The sequence below is a fragment of the Plecotus auritus genome (assembly GCF_963455305.1).
Source record: "Plecotus auritus genome assembly, chromosome: 1".
NCBI classification, from domain to species: domain Eukaryota; kingdom Metazoa; phylum Chordata; class Mammalia; order Chiroptera; family Vespertilionidae; genus Plecotus; species Plecotus auritus.
The window spans coordinates 176,386,092-176,401,399 of NC_137770.1; the positions used below are offsets into that span (position 1 = coordinate 176,386,092).

Here is a 15,308-nt window from a genome sequence, read left to right on the forward strand (position 1 = left end):
AGGCACTGCACATTTGTGGGAGTGGCTGGCAAAGTTTCAGCTTGAAACCACTTTCCCTTTTTTTCCCCAAATAAGGTGGGAAGGATAAAGGTGCCATGAAATTGTCCTTAATCAGCCATGGAGACGCAGCTTAATTTGGCATTGGAGATTGGCCCTTCGGCACCTGACTTGCACTTCACAGGGAGTAAAGCAAACTGATGTCATTGGTTTCCCATTTATGTACTTGACTTTCAGCTAACTTGTTGTTGCACCCACTGAAGAAATCATTTAGTTTCTAAAACAGATATGCCTTATCTGTCTCCGGAGCACACGAAGGTTTTCTGAAAAAAAAAAAAAAAATCAGATATCAATGCCCGCCCCCCTTTGAAAACTCATGTTGTCATTGAATGGGGCCAAAACAAGTCCTATTCTTTTTTTTTTTTTTTTTTTTGCTAAAACGTTGTGAAAGTCACTTTCTCCCTGTGATTCTTGAACTATCGCTCATGTCTACATTGATCTACCAAGCAAGAGTTTTCTGGGACTTAGGCAGGAATGGATACCAGATGAACATCAGTTTGACCTGTTCACTGCTGAAGGGCAGAGAGCGTTTTCTACTTAGTGATGCGAGCTTGGTTTTTCTGAGTCCCTCTCGCCTCTGCGCCCACTCCACATGCTCCCAAAGCTGAGTGCAGACACAGGAGTTTTTCATTTTATTGTTTCCATGCCATTATTGAGTTGTTTGTCAAGGAAGTCTTCCTGGGATTCTGAGATGGCATGGAAATGCCCCAAGTTAATGCCTTTTATCGTTTAGCTTCTGCTCTAAGCTCTTTACCAGAATGTTAGATGCACCTACCTCTGTGATGCTATTGAGCTTGCTGTTCCTAGCAGAATGGAATAGTAAAAGCAGGGCAGTGTTCCGGTCAAGCCAGGGCGTTTGGTGCAATAACCCCACTCATGTGGCCCGTTGATACGTGCTGGCTCTAGAAACCTGGCCCTGTTAGCACTTTCCTCTTTCCACGTCCACTTCGGGGTTTGTTCATGTAAACTTTCGTGAAGAAAGAGACGTGCTTCCATCTCACTAATGTGGAGAGGACGTTTTGGTTGGCAAGAGACATTGGCTGTTTTCCAAAACTTGTTCATCCGTGGGGACGGTAAGGAGTCCCTTGTGCTGTGCTCAGATCCCGTCACTGCTCTCTACTAAAGGATTCCCCTCTCTCACTGCGAAATCTCTGACATCACCTGATGCAAGCGGGGTGCCCTGGGTCGTCTTCTGGCTAACCCAATTTCTCTTTTTTTCTTAATGATTTTCTGTTTAGCTATCAAAGGATTTTCACCACAACATAAGATCACTAGCTTCGAGGAGGCCAAGGGCTTAGACCGAATTAACGAGAGGATGCCACCTCGCAGAGATGCCATGCCCTCCGACGCCAACCTTAACTCCATCAACAAGGCTCTCGCCTCAGAGACTAACGGCACGGACAGCAATGGCAGTAATAGCAGCAATATTCAGTGACCACTTCCTGTTCACTCTCTTCTTTTCTTTTTTTCTTTCTTTCTTTCTTCTTTCTTTTTCGAGCTGCAGGGCATGGTGGGGATAGCTGCATATTGGCAGTTGTATGTTCTTGCCTCTGAAGATAGCTTATTTGCTGTGGGGGCCAGGAATTGGATCCAGTTTACACTATCATTAGAAAAGAGGGAGAGATAGATAATAAACTATATTTTGGTGAGGGTGGTGATTAAACACCTCTTTTGGTATACCTTTTAAAAATGCTTATAGGAAAAGCAAATTTAAAAAAAAGAAAGCTAATTAATGCTAGTATATACTGCAATGTTAGGGAATGAACTTGTTTTCCTCCCGCATTGGGGACTCCTAGATAGGGTAATGCAAGGTCTTTCATTATGTTACTGGACACGAAAACTTTGTCTAATTTCTTACTCTATTGTACGTTTACAGTTGCAGCACTAAAAATGGATGACATCAAACATTTTTAACAAAATGATGTACAAACTAAGGACTATTTATTGATAATGTTTTGCTACTTTTGTCAGACAATGGCTATAAAATGAATTAGGCAGTCTTAAAAAAAAAAAAAACAGAAAAAGAAAAAAAAATGAATGTCGCAAATTTGTTAAAATGCCAAAAAGGACAGTTTAATTTTGTACAGATTATGCTTACCTCAGGTTTCTTTAGTGTGCTTGAATGCCCTTCTTTCAATATAACACTTACCTTATTAATTTCGCAGTGAATCTCTTTTCATTTCTTTTCTTTAAGTTTTAAAGAACTGGAATAATTACATCTATCTTTTTTTTTTGCTGTTTATATTTAGGGGTTTTGTTGATAAATCAAGTCTTGGTTGTGGCTTGCTGAATTAAATATTTATGAGTGGTGCATTTTTAAGTATAGTGAACAAGATACCATATTAAGTACAGTGATAAAGCATCTATATTCTGTAAAAATAAATCTGCCTATGCATGTTTTATAAGAAAAAAAAAATGGCTGTATCGGCCTGTATGGGACTGTAATGCGCTTAGTGGTCTGACATATACTGGAAATGTATGTATACTGGCGTACTTTATATTCTCTAAAATGCTTAATGCCTTTGAAATTTTGTAATCAAAAAAGCTTTGAAAAATCTAAAGGGGGAGAGTATTCTTAAAAGTTTTTAACATAAGCTTGTCAGTGCACATATAGATGGTTAGCATGTTTAGCAACCTTGTGAAATTTAAATAAGTTTGTAGTTACATGTGAAACTCTAAATGCATGGTAACTGTTAATGTCATAACAATTTAGTTATTTTGTTCTGTTCTGTCATGTGCCACAAACTATGTACTTTTTTCACTTTTTTCCCTTTGTATATCAGTTACGGGTTACAACTGGTTCATTCTGAAAACAACAACAACAAAAGTCCATTCATATTTTTTAACAATTGTATAAGTGCCCAAGTAATTCACTACAGCCTAAAGCCTTGCCTTTGTAATTTGACTTCTGAAATGTTGGCAATCAAAGCATGCACTTGTAACAATGAAAAAGAAAAAGCATTTTATATTACTACTCAATAAAACGTGCATGAACCTAAAGAACTCTCATCCTTTCCCTGAGTCTGCTGAAGGGATTTCTGTGCACAACCACCACGCTGTCTTCGAGGTGCTGGGCCCACCACCCTACAGCGCAGAATCGCTCTACCAGGCTTCTCTGGGGGCCTCGTGATCTAAGGTGTGGTGCCTACTTCCGCTGTAAGAAACTTGGTGGATTTCTGTCTCGAATCAGACAAGATTGCTATATTTAAAGAGTAAATGCCCTCTTCTGGCTCTCTTGAGTGCAGGAGCCAGTTAAGAAACCAGATCATTCCTTTTTATTGGAAAAACAAAAACAATTTGTTATCAGGTTGTTTCAGTTGTATTGGATGCCCTATCTGCTAAAGCAAAAAGAACTAAGCTAATAAGTGCATTTTCATCACAGAAGAGAGTTGCATTTGTATTGGTAGAAAATTTGTATACCAGCGCTTCAGCTAATATCTAATCACCGGGAGATTTAAGATACACCAAATTTCAGTTTGTTTCTAACATTGTTCATTTTCAGTGCACTTTGTTTTATGTAATAAAGTATGCCTATTATATTAAATAATAAGAATAAGACAATTAGTGATATAGTGTACCAAAACAAAGATGTTATAGATATATTGTCTGACAAAGACTATCTCAAATTTATTTTAATGAATCCAAACTTTTCCCTCCCTGTGGATATTTTTCTGTCCTAAAAAAAAAAAAAATGACATCCAAGGAAAATATTTAGATGCAATTTATTAGAATGATGTGAAAGGAATGGTAATTCTGGTACCAAGGTGTTTGTTTTCTTTCTTATATCTGCAGAGAAAATATCCTGACAAAACAAAAAATCTTTTTTTTTTTTTGGATTCCTTTCTTTTACAAATTGTGCTGAGGCAACTATGGCATAGAAATAAACATTTGTCATTAAAATAATCAGTTGATGTGAGTATTGCTTGGTCTTTCTGGTCAGTAGTTAAGAAAGTAATTCTGTATATTTTTTAATAATTCTTTCAAAGAAATCAATATAGAAATGAAGTAATTTTTCCAAAAGGGATAACACTGCCATGTCATTGGTTATTAGATCTATCTCACTTTGGGAGACATTGTTGAATTCTTGAATTGTTTATGCCAGTGAATCTTTTACTATACTCACACACCCACACACACATACACACACTCAAGAAACAACCTCCCGTGCCTCCCTCTTACACCCTCCCCCAAGGTGACTCACCTCTCAAGGGACTCAATCTCAGTGCTGATTTTTTCCTAGCTTTTCAAAGAGTAAGAGCTAGATTTCACTGACCCTAGGTTAGCAATTTTTCTTCTTTAAAATACTAGGAGCCCGGGGCACAAAATTTGTGCACTCGAGGGGGGTCCCTCAGCCCAGCCTGCACCCTTTCGCAGTCTGGGAGCCCTCAGGGGATGTTCAACTGCTGCAGAGGGGGAGAGGCTCCCACCACAACTGCTGCGCTCGCCAGAATGAGGCCGGCTTCTGGCTGAGCGGTGCTCCCCCTGTGGGAGTGCATTGAGCACCAGGGGGCAGCTCCTGCGTGAGTGTCTGCCCCCTGGTGGACAGTGCACATCATAGCGACCAGTCGTTCTGCTGTTTGGTCGATTTATATATTAGCCTTTTATTAAATAGGCTTCTCTGCTTATGTCATTTTAAAATGTTTTCTTTAAATATATTTTTTATTTCATAGAGGAAGGGAGAGGGAGAGACAGATAGAAACATCCATGATGAAAGAGAACCATTGATCGGCTGTCTCCTGCATACCTCCTACTGGGGATTCAGCCAGCAACCCACAACCAGAGCATGTGCCCTGACCAGGAATTAAAACATGACCTCCTGGTTCACAGGTCAATGCTCAACCACTGAATCACTCCAGCCAGGCTTAAAATGTTTTTTGAAGGAAATGTTTTTTGAATGACAGTGACAGGGGGAGCAGAGTGGAGGGGGAAAGAGCATGTCTGCCTGGACAGCAGGACCAGCATGCCCTGGGGCAGCGTGTCAAAGAGGGAGCACCTTGAGGTGTCAGCCCAGAAAGGGTTATGATGAAGCCAAGGCTTCAGCATGATCTGGTCCTAAAGTGTGTCTTTCCCTCCCACCCCACCACATCCATGGGAAGTAATAAATGTTAGCACACATCCATTTTACTGCCCCAAACCAAGGCCCCCATAGGAGGGCCGGTAGGAATGGCCTTACTTAAATGTCTCACACGTTTCCTTGACTACTTTATGTCTCCCACTCACTGCATCCCTCCTGTCAAACTCATTTAAGAAGCAGGGACTTCTCTGCTTGTCCAGCCTGGGGGCCTACATTTCCTAAGACTGGAAGCTCCTTGAGTCAGTAGATACATCTGAGGTCCTCAAACTAAAGACATTTCCTTATCCCCTTGGCGTGTGGCTTTCCACTTCATTCACTCCACAAACATGGATCCTAGCTATGTTCCTCTCACTGTCCAAGGTTCTCATTTTTCCACGGGGAGGGGGGTGGGAGTGGGGGTGGCGGCGAGGAGAGGGAAGACTGGCAATCTTGACAGCATATCAGTTTTCATTATGATGTAAAATGTCAGCATTCCATCATTATGATGTAAAATGTCAGTGCTCCATCAAACCATGAGTCAGTGTCTGGCTTAACACTGAGCTGCTTTTTAAGCCCATTTTTACTCTGTTTCATAGGTGTTTCTTTCGTCTGTATTTTAAGGCAATACTCACCAGAAAAAGCCCCTGACAAGGCCCTTTCATGATAAATTCATTTATTAAAAAAATGCATCCATTGTAATGGGAGGCAAGAAGTAGCCAAAGAAAATAAAATAAAATAAAATAAAATAAAAAAGTAGCCAAAGAAATGTGCCTCGTTCTGGTGATCACATTTTCTAGAGGCAGCACAGGCACGTTTGTACGCCTGTGGGAGAATGGAAACGCAGCAGACGGGAGGGCCTGCCCTAAGGGAAGACTGCGAAAACCGAAAAGGTGAACAGGAGACGCGATAGCTATCACACTGATTTGGTTATTCCAGACCATCTTGCTTAAATCAGAAGGATGCCTACTTACCATAACGTGGAAGCTGCTAGCGAAGGAGCCTGTTGAACAGCAGTGGAGTGTAAATACCTCCCACTGTGGACTCAGGTGACAGCACGGCCTGTGGGAGGCTGCAGGAAGGAGCTGTACCGGGCAGTGGAAGGGCTGCCTTCAAAGATCATATCGATGTGATCCTTCAGTTATTCAGACTTTGGGGAACATAGAACTTCGATTTGCAAACTGTTCTCTAGAACAGTTTACAGAAAGGGCTGAGCTTCCTGCACCAACCAAAGCAGCCCTTTTGTTTTTTTCTTTTGTTTTTTCACATTGCACTTCCTATTATCAGCTGAGTCTCCATTAGATACAGCTCGAAACTGATGAACACAGATTGTTAGCTAAGAACAAAGTTGACTTAAACTCGAATGCTATGCCATTCTTGTCAAAGTATACTTCGAAATCGTTTTATTCCAAATGCTGGAGATACCTAGTTTTCTTCCCAATAGCTCCACATTGTCTATGGGACTAAGTCCAACCTCTATAAGGTGGCATGTAAGGCCATTCACATCTGACTCCGCCAACCTCACCTGCCTCCACTTGACCCTGAACTTCAGCCAGGCCAGACATGGAACAATGCTCAGCAAACAACAGGTTTCCTTAACCCTCTGGGTCTTTATTTACATGCCTTCTTTGTGGAATGACCTCTCCTTGCGATGTCAATTTTGCCTTGAATACTTGAACAAGGTGCTTCCTCCTCTCTAAGTGTATAACGTCCTATTTTAGCACTTAATTCACTGTGTTTATTTTCTTTGGCACTTCAGTGAGAATCACTGCTTATCTTTGCTTTACCAGCATGGAGCAGTGCCTGGCATGATGTTTCATGGAAGAAGGCATGCTCTCATGCTACGGTTTGCCCCCGAGTCCAAAGGCAAGCCCTTAGTGAAGAGCAGCTGAAACACCCAGCTCAGTGGTTCCCACTTCTCTCATAAGTGTCTTCTGAGGCCCACCTGTCAGTAGGAGCCCACGTGTTAATAAGCATCCACCAAAATTCCTATGATTTCTATAGTATTTAAAATTCAGTCCTTTATTTCCAATTCAACAGAATAATGAGCATGAACAAATGTTGTTGCTTATCATTGTTGCTATACAGTCACACCTAATTTAATTTTTGTTTACAGTTGTTTAATGTATATCAGTGGTCGGCAAACTGCGGCTTGTGAGCCACGTGCGGCTCGCGAGCCGCGGTTTGCCGACCACTGATGTATATGAATTTAGATTAAAATATAGGGGTTATTTATATAAGCCTTAACATTCACTAATAGGTTAGGGAGGAGATGGTAGCCTTTGAGTTTAAAAGGCTTCACCTGCAAAAGGAGATTAGGGCAGTAAAATATTGACACTCCTCAGTGAAGTATCAAGGAAAAGATTGCTTTGTTCATATCACTTCACTATAACAACTTCACCCACCATCACCACAAGCTCATCATACTTTGCTCAAAAAATGCTTTGTCCATGTGGATTCAACAGAGTTTATCTTCAAAAATCTCATAATGTACCTGAAATTTTACCATGAGAGAGTCATTCCTATGATATCAACAGCACTTTCTCCAAAAGCCCTTTATTAGAAAACACACTCGCTCGGCTGGTGTGGCTCAGTGGTTGAGTGTTAGCCCATGCACCAACAAGTCCTTGTTTCCCTTCCCAGTCAGGGCACATGCCCAGGTTGTTGGCTAGATCCCCAATCACAAGCAGCTGATCGATGTTTCTCTCTCATCGATGTTTCTAGCTTTCTATCCCTCTCCCTTCCTCTCTGTAAAACATCAATAAAATATATTTTTTTTAAAAAATCTTTAAAAAAAAAAAAAAAGAAAAGAAAACAGTTCCACACATGCTCACTTGAGTGTGATGTACTCTGAGTTTCAGTGTGATGTACTCTGAGTTTCAGTCTGGAGTCATACCGGGGCTGGAGTTTTTATAGCTCTGCCACTTCCCGGTTGTCTCTGTGACCTTGAGAAACTGCATAAGCCTCTTTAAACTTCACTTTATCCTTGGTCAGTGGAAGGCAATAAGAGTGATTGATGTGTAAACTTTTCATGGGGAGTGAAAAGGACAACACGAAAGCAAATAAAGTATTTTTCTTGGTGCCCGGCACAAAATAAGCACTCAATAAACTTTAGTCTTTGTTGTGGTATTCAGCAGCAACTCAGTCATGTCAGTACTTACAATAAAGATGCTGTAGATGAAGGTGTGTGTGTGTGTGTGTGTGTGTGTGTGTGTGTGTTGGGAAGGTATGTTTAGTCAGAAAGTCCTCCCAGAAGAAATGGCATTGGTTTGGAACCTTCATGGGAGGTGGGCAGGGCAGGGGGAATGGGAAGGCACTCCAGCCTGGGAGAAACAGTAAGAGCAAAGAGAAGATTCAGAAAAACAGTGACATGGGGACCACTGTGGCTAAAGCCTGGGGGGAGGGGGAAGGGTAGAGAGGGGGCATGACAGGTGAGGGTGGAGCCAAATAAGTTACTTCTATCAGAAGATCTCTCAGCTGCACATAACCAAATTCATGATTGACTGCTCCAGCCATAAACGCATTTACTGGTACAGTGACTGGACAAGGACACGTGGGACTATGTGGTCCCAGGAGCAGTTTGGCGGCTCAACATTATGATCAAGGACCTCGGCTCCTTCCAGGCTTCTTCTCATTCTATTCTGTCGTCTTCCGTCTTCCTGGTTGCAAAGGACTGCCCCAGCTGCTGGCGTCACTTTCTTACATAACGCTGTCTGACTACTAGAAAATACCACCAAAAGGACGTATAAATAAAGCCAAGCTGTATTTCTTGCCTACCGTAGTCATCACTACCTGAGAGTCATCGTGCATCTAGAAAGGGCAAAGCAAAAGCATAATATTTATGAGATGTGGTTTCTTTTCTTTTCTTTTTTTTCTGGCTAAGGTAGATGCTTCCATGCAGTAGCAGCCTGATAAGGATTGGACAAAGTTTGTGACATGATCATTGAAGATTGGTAGAAACAGCCAAGGGAGAGTTACTAAGTGAATTTTGAAGAGTTAGCATTGAATACCTGGGTTCAAATAATAAACCTATGTTGTTCTCTTAAGTAATTTAAGATATCTATGACAACTGGAAGCAAAAATGAGAAAGCTGCAAGGTGCTGATGAAAGAAAGCCGAAGAGACCTAAATAAATGGACACACACTGAGCTCCTAAACTGGAAGGCTCAGTAGCAGTCATGCAGCACAACGAGGGGGCTATGCACTGGGAAACGCAATGGTAGGTGACGGAGCCCCTGTGCGAACATCACAGAGTGCACGGACACACCTAGATGGTATAGCCGACACACACCTAGGCTCTACAGCCTGTTGCTCCTAGGCTATAAACCTGCACAGTATGTTACTGTGCTGAGTACTGTGGGCAACTGTAATGCAATGGTATTTGTGTATCTAAACAGAGAAAAGGTATAATAAAAATGCAGTACAAAAGATAAAAAATTGTTCGCCTGCGTAGGGCACTTATCATGAACATAGCTTTCAGGACTGGAAGTTGCTCTGGGTGACTCAGCGAGTGAATGGGGAGTGAACATGAAGGTTGAGGACATCCCTGCCCACTGCTGTGGGCTTTATAAACACTGCCCCACAGCCCTCCGCCTGCTCCCTTCCTATACTGGGGTCAGAACTAGAACATCGAAACTGTCACTGCTGCTCCATGAACAGGGATGTGGGCTAGACCGATGGGAAATATGGAGGAGAAACTGGGTCAGGCATAGGTCACCTGTCAGGAGGGAGTGGATGGTGCCTTGAGCATTAGTAGGAATAGGAAAACAAGATGGAGAGAAAGGGACATGGGGGCGTGTTGTGTCCATGGGATTTTGGCTATTGCATGGTGAAGCAGTGGCCAGATTAAGAAACTCTGTGGGCCCTGGCCTGTGTGCTCAGTGGTTAGTGTTGGGCTGCCTACCAAAGGGTGGTAGGTTCCATTTCCGTCAATGGCACGTGGCTGGGTGTGGGTTCAATCCCCGGCCCTGGTCAGGGGCATGTGTGGGAGGCAACCAACTGATGCCTCTCTCATATCAACCTCTCCCTCCCTCCCTCCCTCCCTCCCTCTCAATCTAAAATCAACGGAAAAATTCCCTCGGGTGAGGATTAACAAAAAAAGAGAGAGCAAGAGAAAGAAACTTAGTGGTATTCATTTTTTTTTTTTTTTTAAGGAGGCTGTTTAACATGAAAAGGATTTAGAACTGAGGAGTCAATATTTTGACTTCTGAAATTTGTTTTTGGTTTCATTAACTCTATCTGCCACAAAGAGCCCTCTTTGGCGTTGAAATGATGGGAGAAATAAAACTTATCTGTACTTTACATCATTACAACCTGAAAATATTTCCAAACTACAGGGACAGGCTGGCTCCACACCAGCATGGAAAGCTTTTACCAGAGTGGCAGTGGCACTTAATTCTTGTTAAGGTATCTCCAGGGACCCGTGTCCTTGTACAGGATCTCAGATCCTCAACAAAGAATCTACAGCAGTGTATCCTGACGACCATCAAGCGAGATCTGAATACATAGCACGAGGGAGACAGACTCCTCGGTGCTGAAACAGGTCAGTGAGTGACTGACTGTGATGTAACCTGTGCACTCAAATTTGAGGTGCTCTGAGTAAGAAGGAATCTATTGCCAAGCCCCACAGGCACTGCTCCCATCAGAGAGAAAATAATTCCTCCTCAACCATATATCTTTCCATTTCTTACAAGAAATTCAGCGCCATTAAAATGTTATGGGACAACAGTTGTATATGCAGTCCCCCATTGGCTGCAAAGTCTTTATATGGCTCATGACTATACTTATGATGCCAGTTCTTCTCAAGCGAATTTATACATTGAATGAAATCCCAATTAAAACATAGCAGGATTTTCTTGTAGATGTAGACAATTCATTTTAAAATCTATGCTGAAACAGTGAGAATGGTCAGAACAGATTTGGCAAAGACAAAATTTTGGAGGGCTCACAGTACCCAACTTAAAATTCACTCTACATCTACTGTAATCAAAATAGTGTGGTATTGATGAAAGTATACATATATAAATTTATGGAACAGAATGAGTCCAGATATAGGTCCACACAAATAGTTCATTGAGAAATGTGCAAAGATGATCCAGTGGAGAAAGGATAACTTTCTAAGCAAATAATGCTGGAACAATTGAAGATACACTGGCAAAGGAAAAAATTAATTCAGCCTTACACCTATACAAGAGTTAACTCAAAATGGATCATAAACACAAATCTAAAACACAAAGTCTAAAATCTTTAGATGAAAGCATAGAAGAATATGGGAGACTTATAGAGTGTGTTTGATTAAGGAAACTCTTAACTGCATAAACAATAAGGTTTTAATAAAGTGTTCTGGGGTGTCAGTGATCACTACACCCCAGAAACCTTGGCTCAGGTGAAGGTTGCACCAAAAGCACAAACTATAAGGAAATATTGGTAAGTGAGACTTCATAAAAACTACACTGTTTTTGCTTTGCAAAGAGCATTGTTAAGAAACTGAAAGGACAAACAATAGTCTGGGAGAAAATGTGTTCAAATCATAATCTACCAGATGACTTATACGCAGAATATGTATATACTAGAGGCCCAGTGCACGAAATTCATGCAAGAGTAGGCCTTCCTTCCCCTGGCTGCCGGCACTGGCTTCCCTCTGGCACCTGGGACCCGGCCTTTCCTCGCAGCCCCAGCTTCATTCAGAAGGTCCTCTGGAAAATGTCTGGTCTAATTGGCATATTATGCTTTTATTATTATAGATATATAATTCTCTCCAAATACAATAACAAGCAGACAAAATAAAAAATGAGCAAAAAAACTTGAATAAGCACATCAAACGAGATAGATATATGGCAAACAAGCACATGAAAAGATTTTCAACATCATTAGTCATTATGAAAATACAAATTAAAACTATCCTATATAATAAAAGGCTAATATGCAAATTGACTGAATGGCAGAACAATGGGTCGCTATGACACGCACTGACCACCAGGGGGCGATGCTCAACACAGAAGCTGCGCCCTGGTGGTCAGTGCCCTCCCACAGGGGGAACACTGCTCAGCCAGAAGCCCTGAGCTGGGCTCATGGCTGGAGGCTGGCAAGCGTAGCAGCGGTGGCGGGAGCCTCTCCCGCCTTTGTGGCAGCGCTAAGCTGTCAGTCGGACATCCCCCGAGGGCTCCCAGACTGCGATAGGCCAGGCTGAGAGACGCCCTCCGTGAGTGCACGAATCTCGTGTACCAGGCCTGTAGTAGTGAGATAACACTGTATGGCTATTCAAATGGGCACATACACAGGCATACACAGAGCAAAATTTAAAAAAATAAAATAAAAAGAGCACTTGATGATATCACATGTTTGTGAGGATTCAGAGCAACTGGAACTCTCATACATTGCTGCTGGAAATCCACAATGATGCAGCCACCACGAGACACTGCTCAAGTCAAACAGTTTCAGATAAAGTTACCACATGCCCCAGAAATCCCATTCCTAGGTATTTAGCTCAGAGAAATGAATACTTACGTTCACACAAAAATCTGTACACAAATGTGTATGGCAACATCAGTCATAATTACTCCAAACTAGAGACATCCTATTGTCCTTCCTCAGACAAATGGATAAAACAACAACACAGCAACAGTAACTGTGGCACCTCTGACCCAATGCAACACTGCTTATCAGTAAAGAAGAAACAAACTATTTGAAATGAGTTGTTCTGTCTCTTCATCACACGAAAGATCTTTTGATGTTTTTATACCCAGTATCTACGAATGAGACCTTATTTGGAAATGAAGGCATTTAATTAATTGACATAGGGTCATAGTCGAGTAGGTGGAACCTTGATTCAATACGGCTGAGATCCGTATAAAAGGGCAGCATGTGAAGACAAAGGCACACAGGACAAACCCCATAGGATGGCAAAGGCAGAGATTGAGGTTATGCAGCTAAAAGCCAAGGATCTCTAATGGTTGCTGGCAAGCCACCAGAGAAGCTGGGAAAGATTCCCCTGGAGGTTTCAGAGGGCCTGTGGCCCTGGCCGGCTTGATTTCATGCTTCTAGCGCTAGAGCTGTGAACCAATCATTTTCTTTCATTTTAAGCCACCCAGTTGTGGGTACCCTGTTGGGAGGCCCTAGAAACCAGTACACTGATGATCACACACACTAGCATAATGAATCAAAATGCATTATGCTAAATGGAGAAAGCTGCAAGCATCGTGAAAGGTCTCCAGATTCAGACCCTGTTTGCAAGCTGACAACTGAACCTGCCACAAGCTTGAAGATGCTGACAGAAGACAGGACGCTCCCGGGTCAGAGAGAAAGGACTTTATTACTCACAGCGCAGCAACCAGCATGAGCTTTGTATTGGAATCAGTTCTTCTAGCCCCCAACCCAGCGGCACAATGCCGAGTTGGATCCAGGTAAGGAAATACAGTGCAGTGTGTCTCAGCTGAAGGATTCCACCTTAGAAAACTCCCAGTCTTATCAAGGGGTGCCAAGCAATCCTGCCCAACCTTTGCCTCACAAGGAGACCTCATCTGTATGATCCTGCTCAGAAAATAAATCTGCCCTCGGCCTCCGAGGTGGCTGCTACTTCTATCTTAGCAAGCAGCCTTGAAACGACCATAGCAAAGAATCTCGAAAAGATAGCCTGGAACACAGCTGTCACAAGACTTGTAGAAATATAATGGAGAACTGCCTCCCAGCAGAAGCCAGTCTCCAGTGATTACATGCTGTAGGAAGGCATGTGGGCGACATTCGGGAAAAGGCAACACCAGTCTGACAGGTTACAGACAGGTCAATGATTCTCGGGGCTTGGGATTGGGATGAGGGTCGGTCAGGATGAGGGAATCTTTTGATGTGATGGAACTGTCCTTTGACCTGAGTGTGGCAGTACTTCTGTGAATCTATACAGCATTAAAACTCAGCGCTGTATGTCAAAACAAAAGCTAATTTTGCTGTGAATAAATTCAAATATTAAAAAATTAACAAAAGTCAAATACTAATAAACAAAGAACGCTAATTGTGTAAAAAAAAAAAAAAAAAGTTCACTGGGTCTGAAAGAGACTCTGTTGGGAGTCCTGAAATGCTGCTTTCATTTAAGGGATCAGTGGTTAGAGGCAGCCTGGAATGAACTGTTTACACAAGCCCAGGAAAGTTCATGTACACAAGTCCACAGGAAGCACACACAATAAAGTCTTTGAGAATCAGAAGACAAACATTAGCTTTTAATGTCTGGTTCTGACATTTGCTCAATTTAAGAGGAGTAAGTCTTCAGGGGAAATGGTTTTCCAATTGTGCCAACTTTCAATTACTTTCAAGCAACCAATTACATGATCTATTTCTTTAAAAGATAAAGTTTTGACCTGACCTCGCTGGCTGAATCAGAACACCAGACTTTTGCTGCCACTATGAAGGCATTTTTCATTTTAGAAATGAAACAGAGTACTATATTACACCTGACCTCTTTTCCCATCTCAAACCAGGCCATCTGTGCTGAAACTCACCCCCCCACCCCAGTTTTAATTTCTTTTTCAATAGTCTTTTTTTCGTAAGAAACATCACCGTTTTTAATTCACTCAGACCCTATGCTAAAGAAGAGCTAATGCTTTAGGAAAACTGTTTAGAAAAATGGTTAATTAATATCATAAGACATGTTTTTGACCTATTTCCAAGCCTTTTTTCAGGGAGTAAATATAGTGTGTAAATTAAGCTACTAAGGTCAATAGATAGAGTAGCTAAAACAAAAAAACACCGTTAAATGTTACTGTGTTTAATTTAGCACATAAGTCTAACTTGTCATCTATGATTTGTTTTACAACCACAGTGATTAAAGCAATTTCCTCAACCTTGTTGGTTCCTGAAAGAAGGAATAGAAAATAATAATAATAATAATAATAATAATCATCATCATCATCATCATCCTACTGCACTTAGGAAGTCACCAGGAAACAGTGGGCAGTGGGTTACTTGCTTTTGATCCTAGATGCTTCCCCCAAATCTAACATTTTTATTTGCCTCTAGGTTCTCTGTTGGTGCAGACTTCCTTAGGTTGCTTGCAGTTCATCAAGCACACTCCAAAAATATAATTTCTATATGTCACCTGTTTGCAGCCTTAAGCTAACACAATATAATGTTCTTTTGTCATCCACTTGTTGGTTCTTTATAATATTTTTATGTTCATAACCACATTTCTCATTAAGTGGCACAACATTTTTGGC

The 15,308-nt window shown here is 41.7% G+C and overlaps 1 protein-coding gene across 2 annotated transcripts in view; it reads left to right on the top strand.

The window, feature by feature from the left end:
* The window catches only part of PPP3CA (protein phosphatase 3 catalytic subunit alpha), a 334,519-nt gene extending 330,559 nt beyond the window's left edge, over positions 1-3,960 (top strand). For both annotated transcript variants that reach the window (XM_080684963.1, XM_080684964.1), the window contains one exon: positions 1,296-3,960. In XM_080684963.1, coding sequence (XP_080541089.1) covers positions 1,296-1,492 — 197 coding nt within the window. In that variant the 3' untranslated portion in view covers positions 1,493-3,960. The remainder of the gene's footprint in view (positions 1-1,295) is intronic.
* The last annotated feature ends 11,348 nt before the right edge of the window (positions 3,961-15,308 follow it).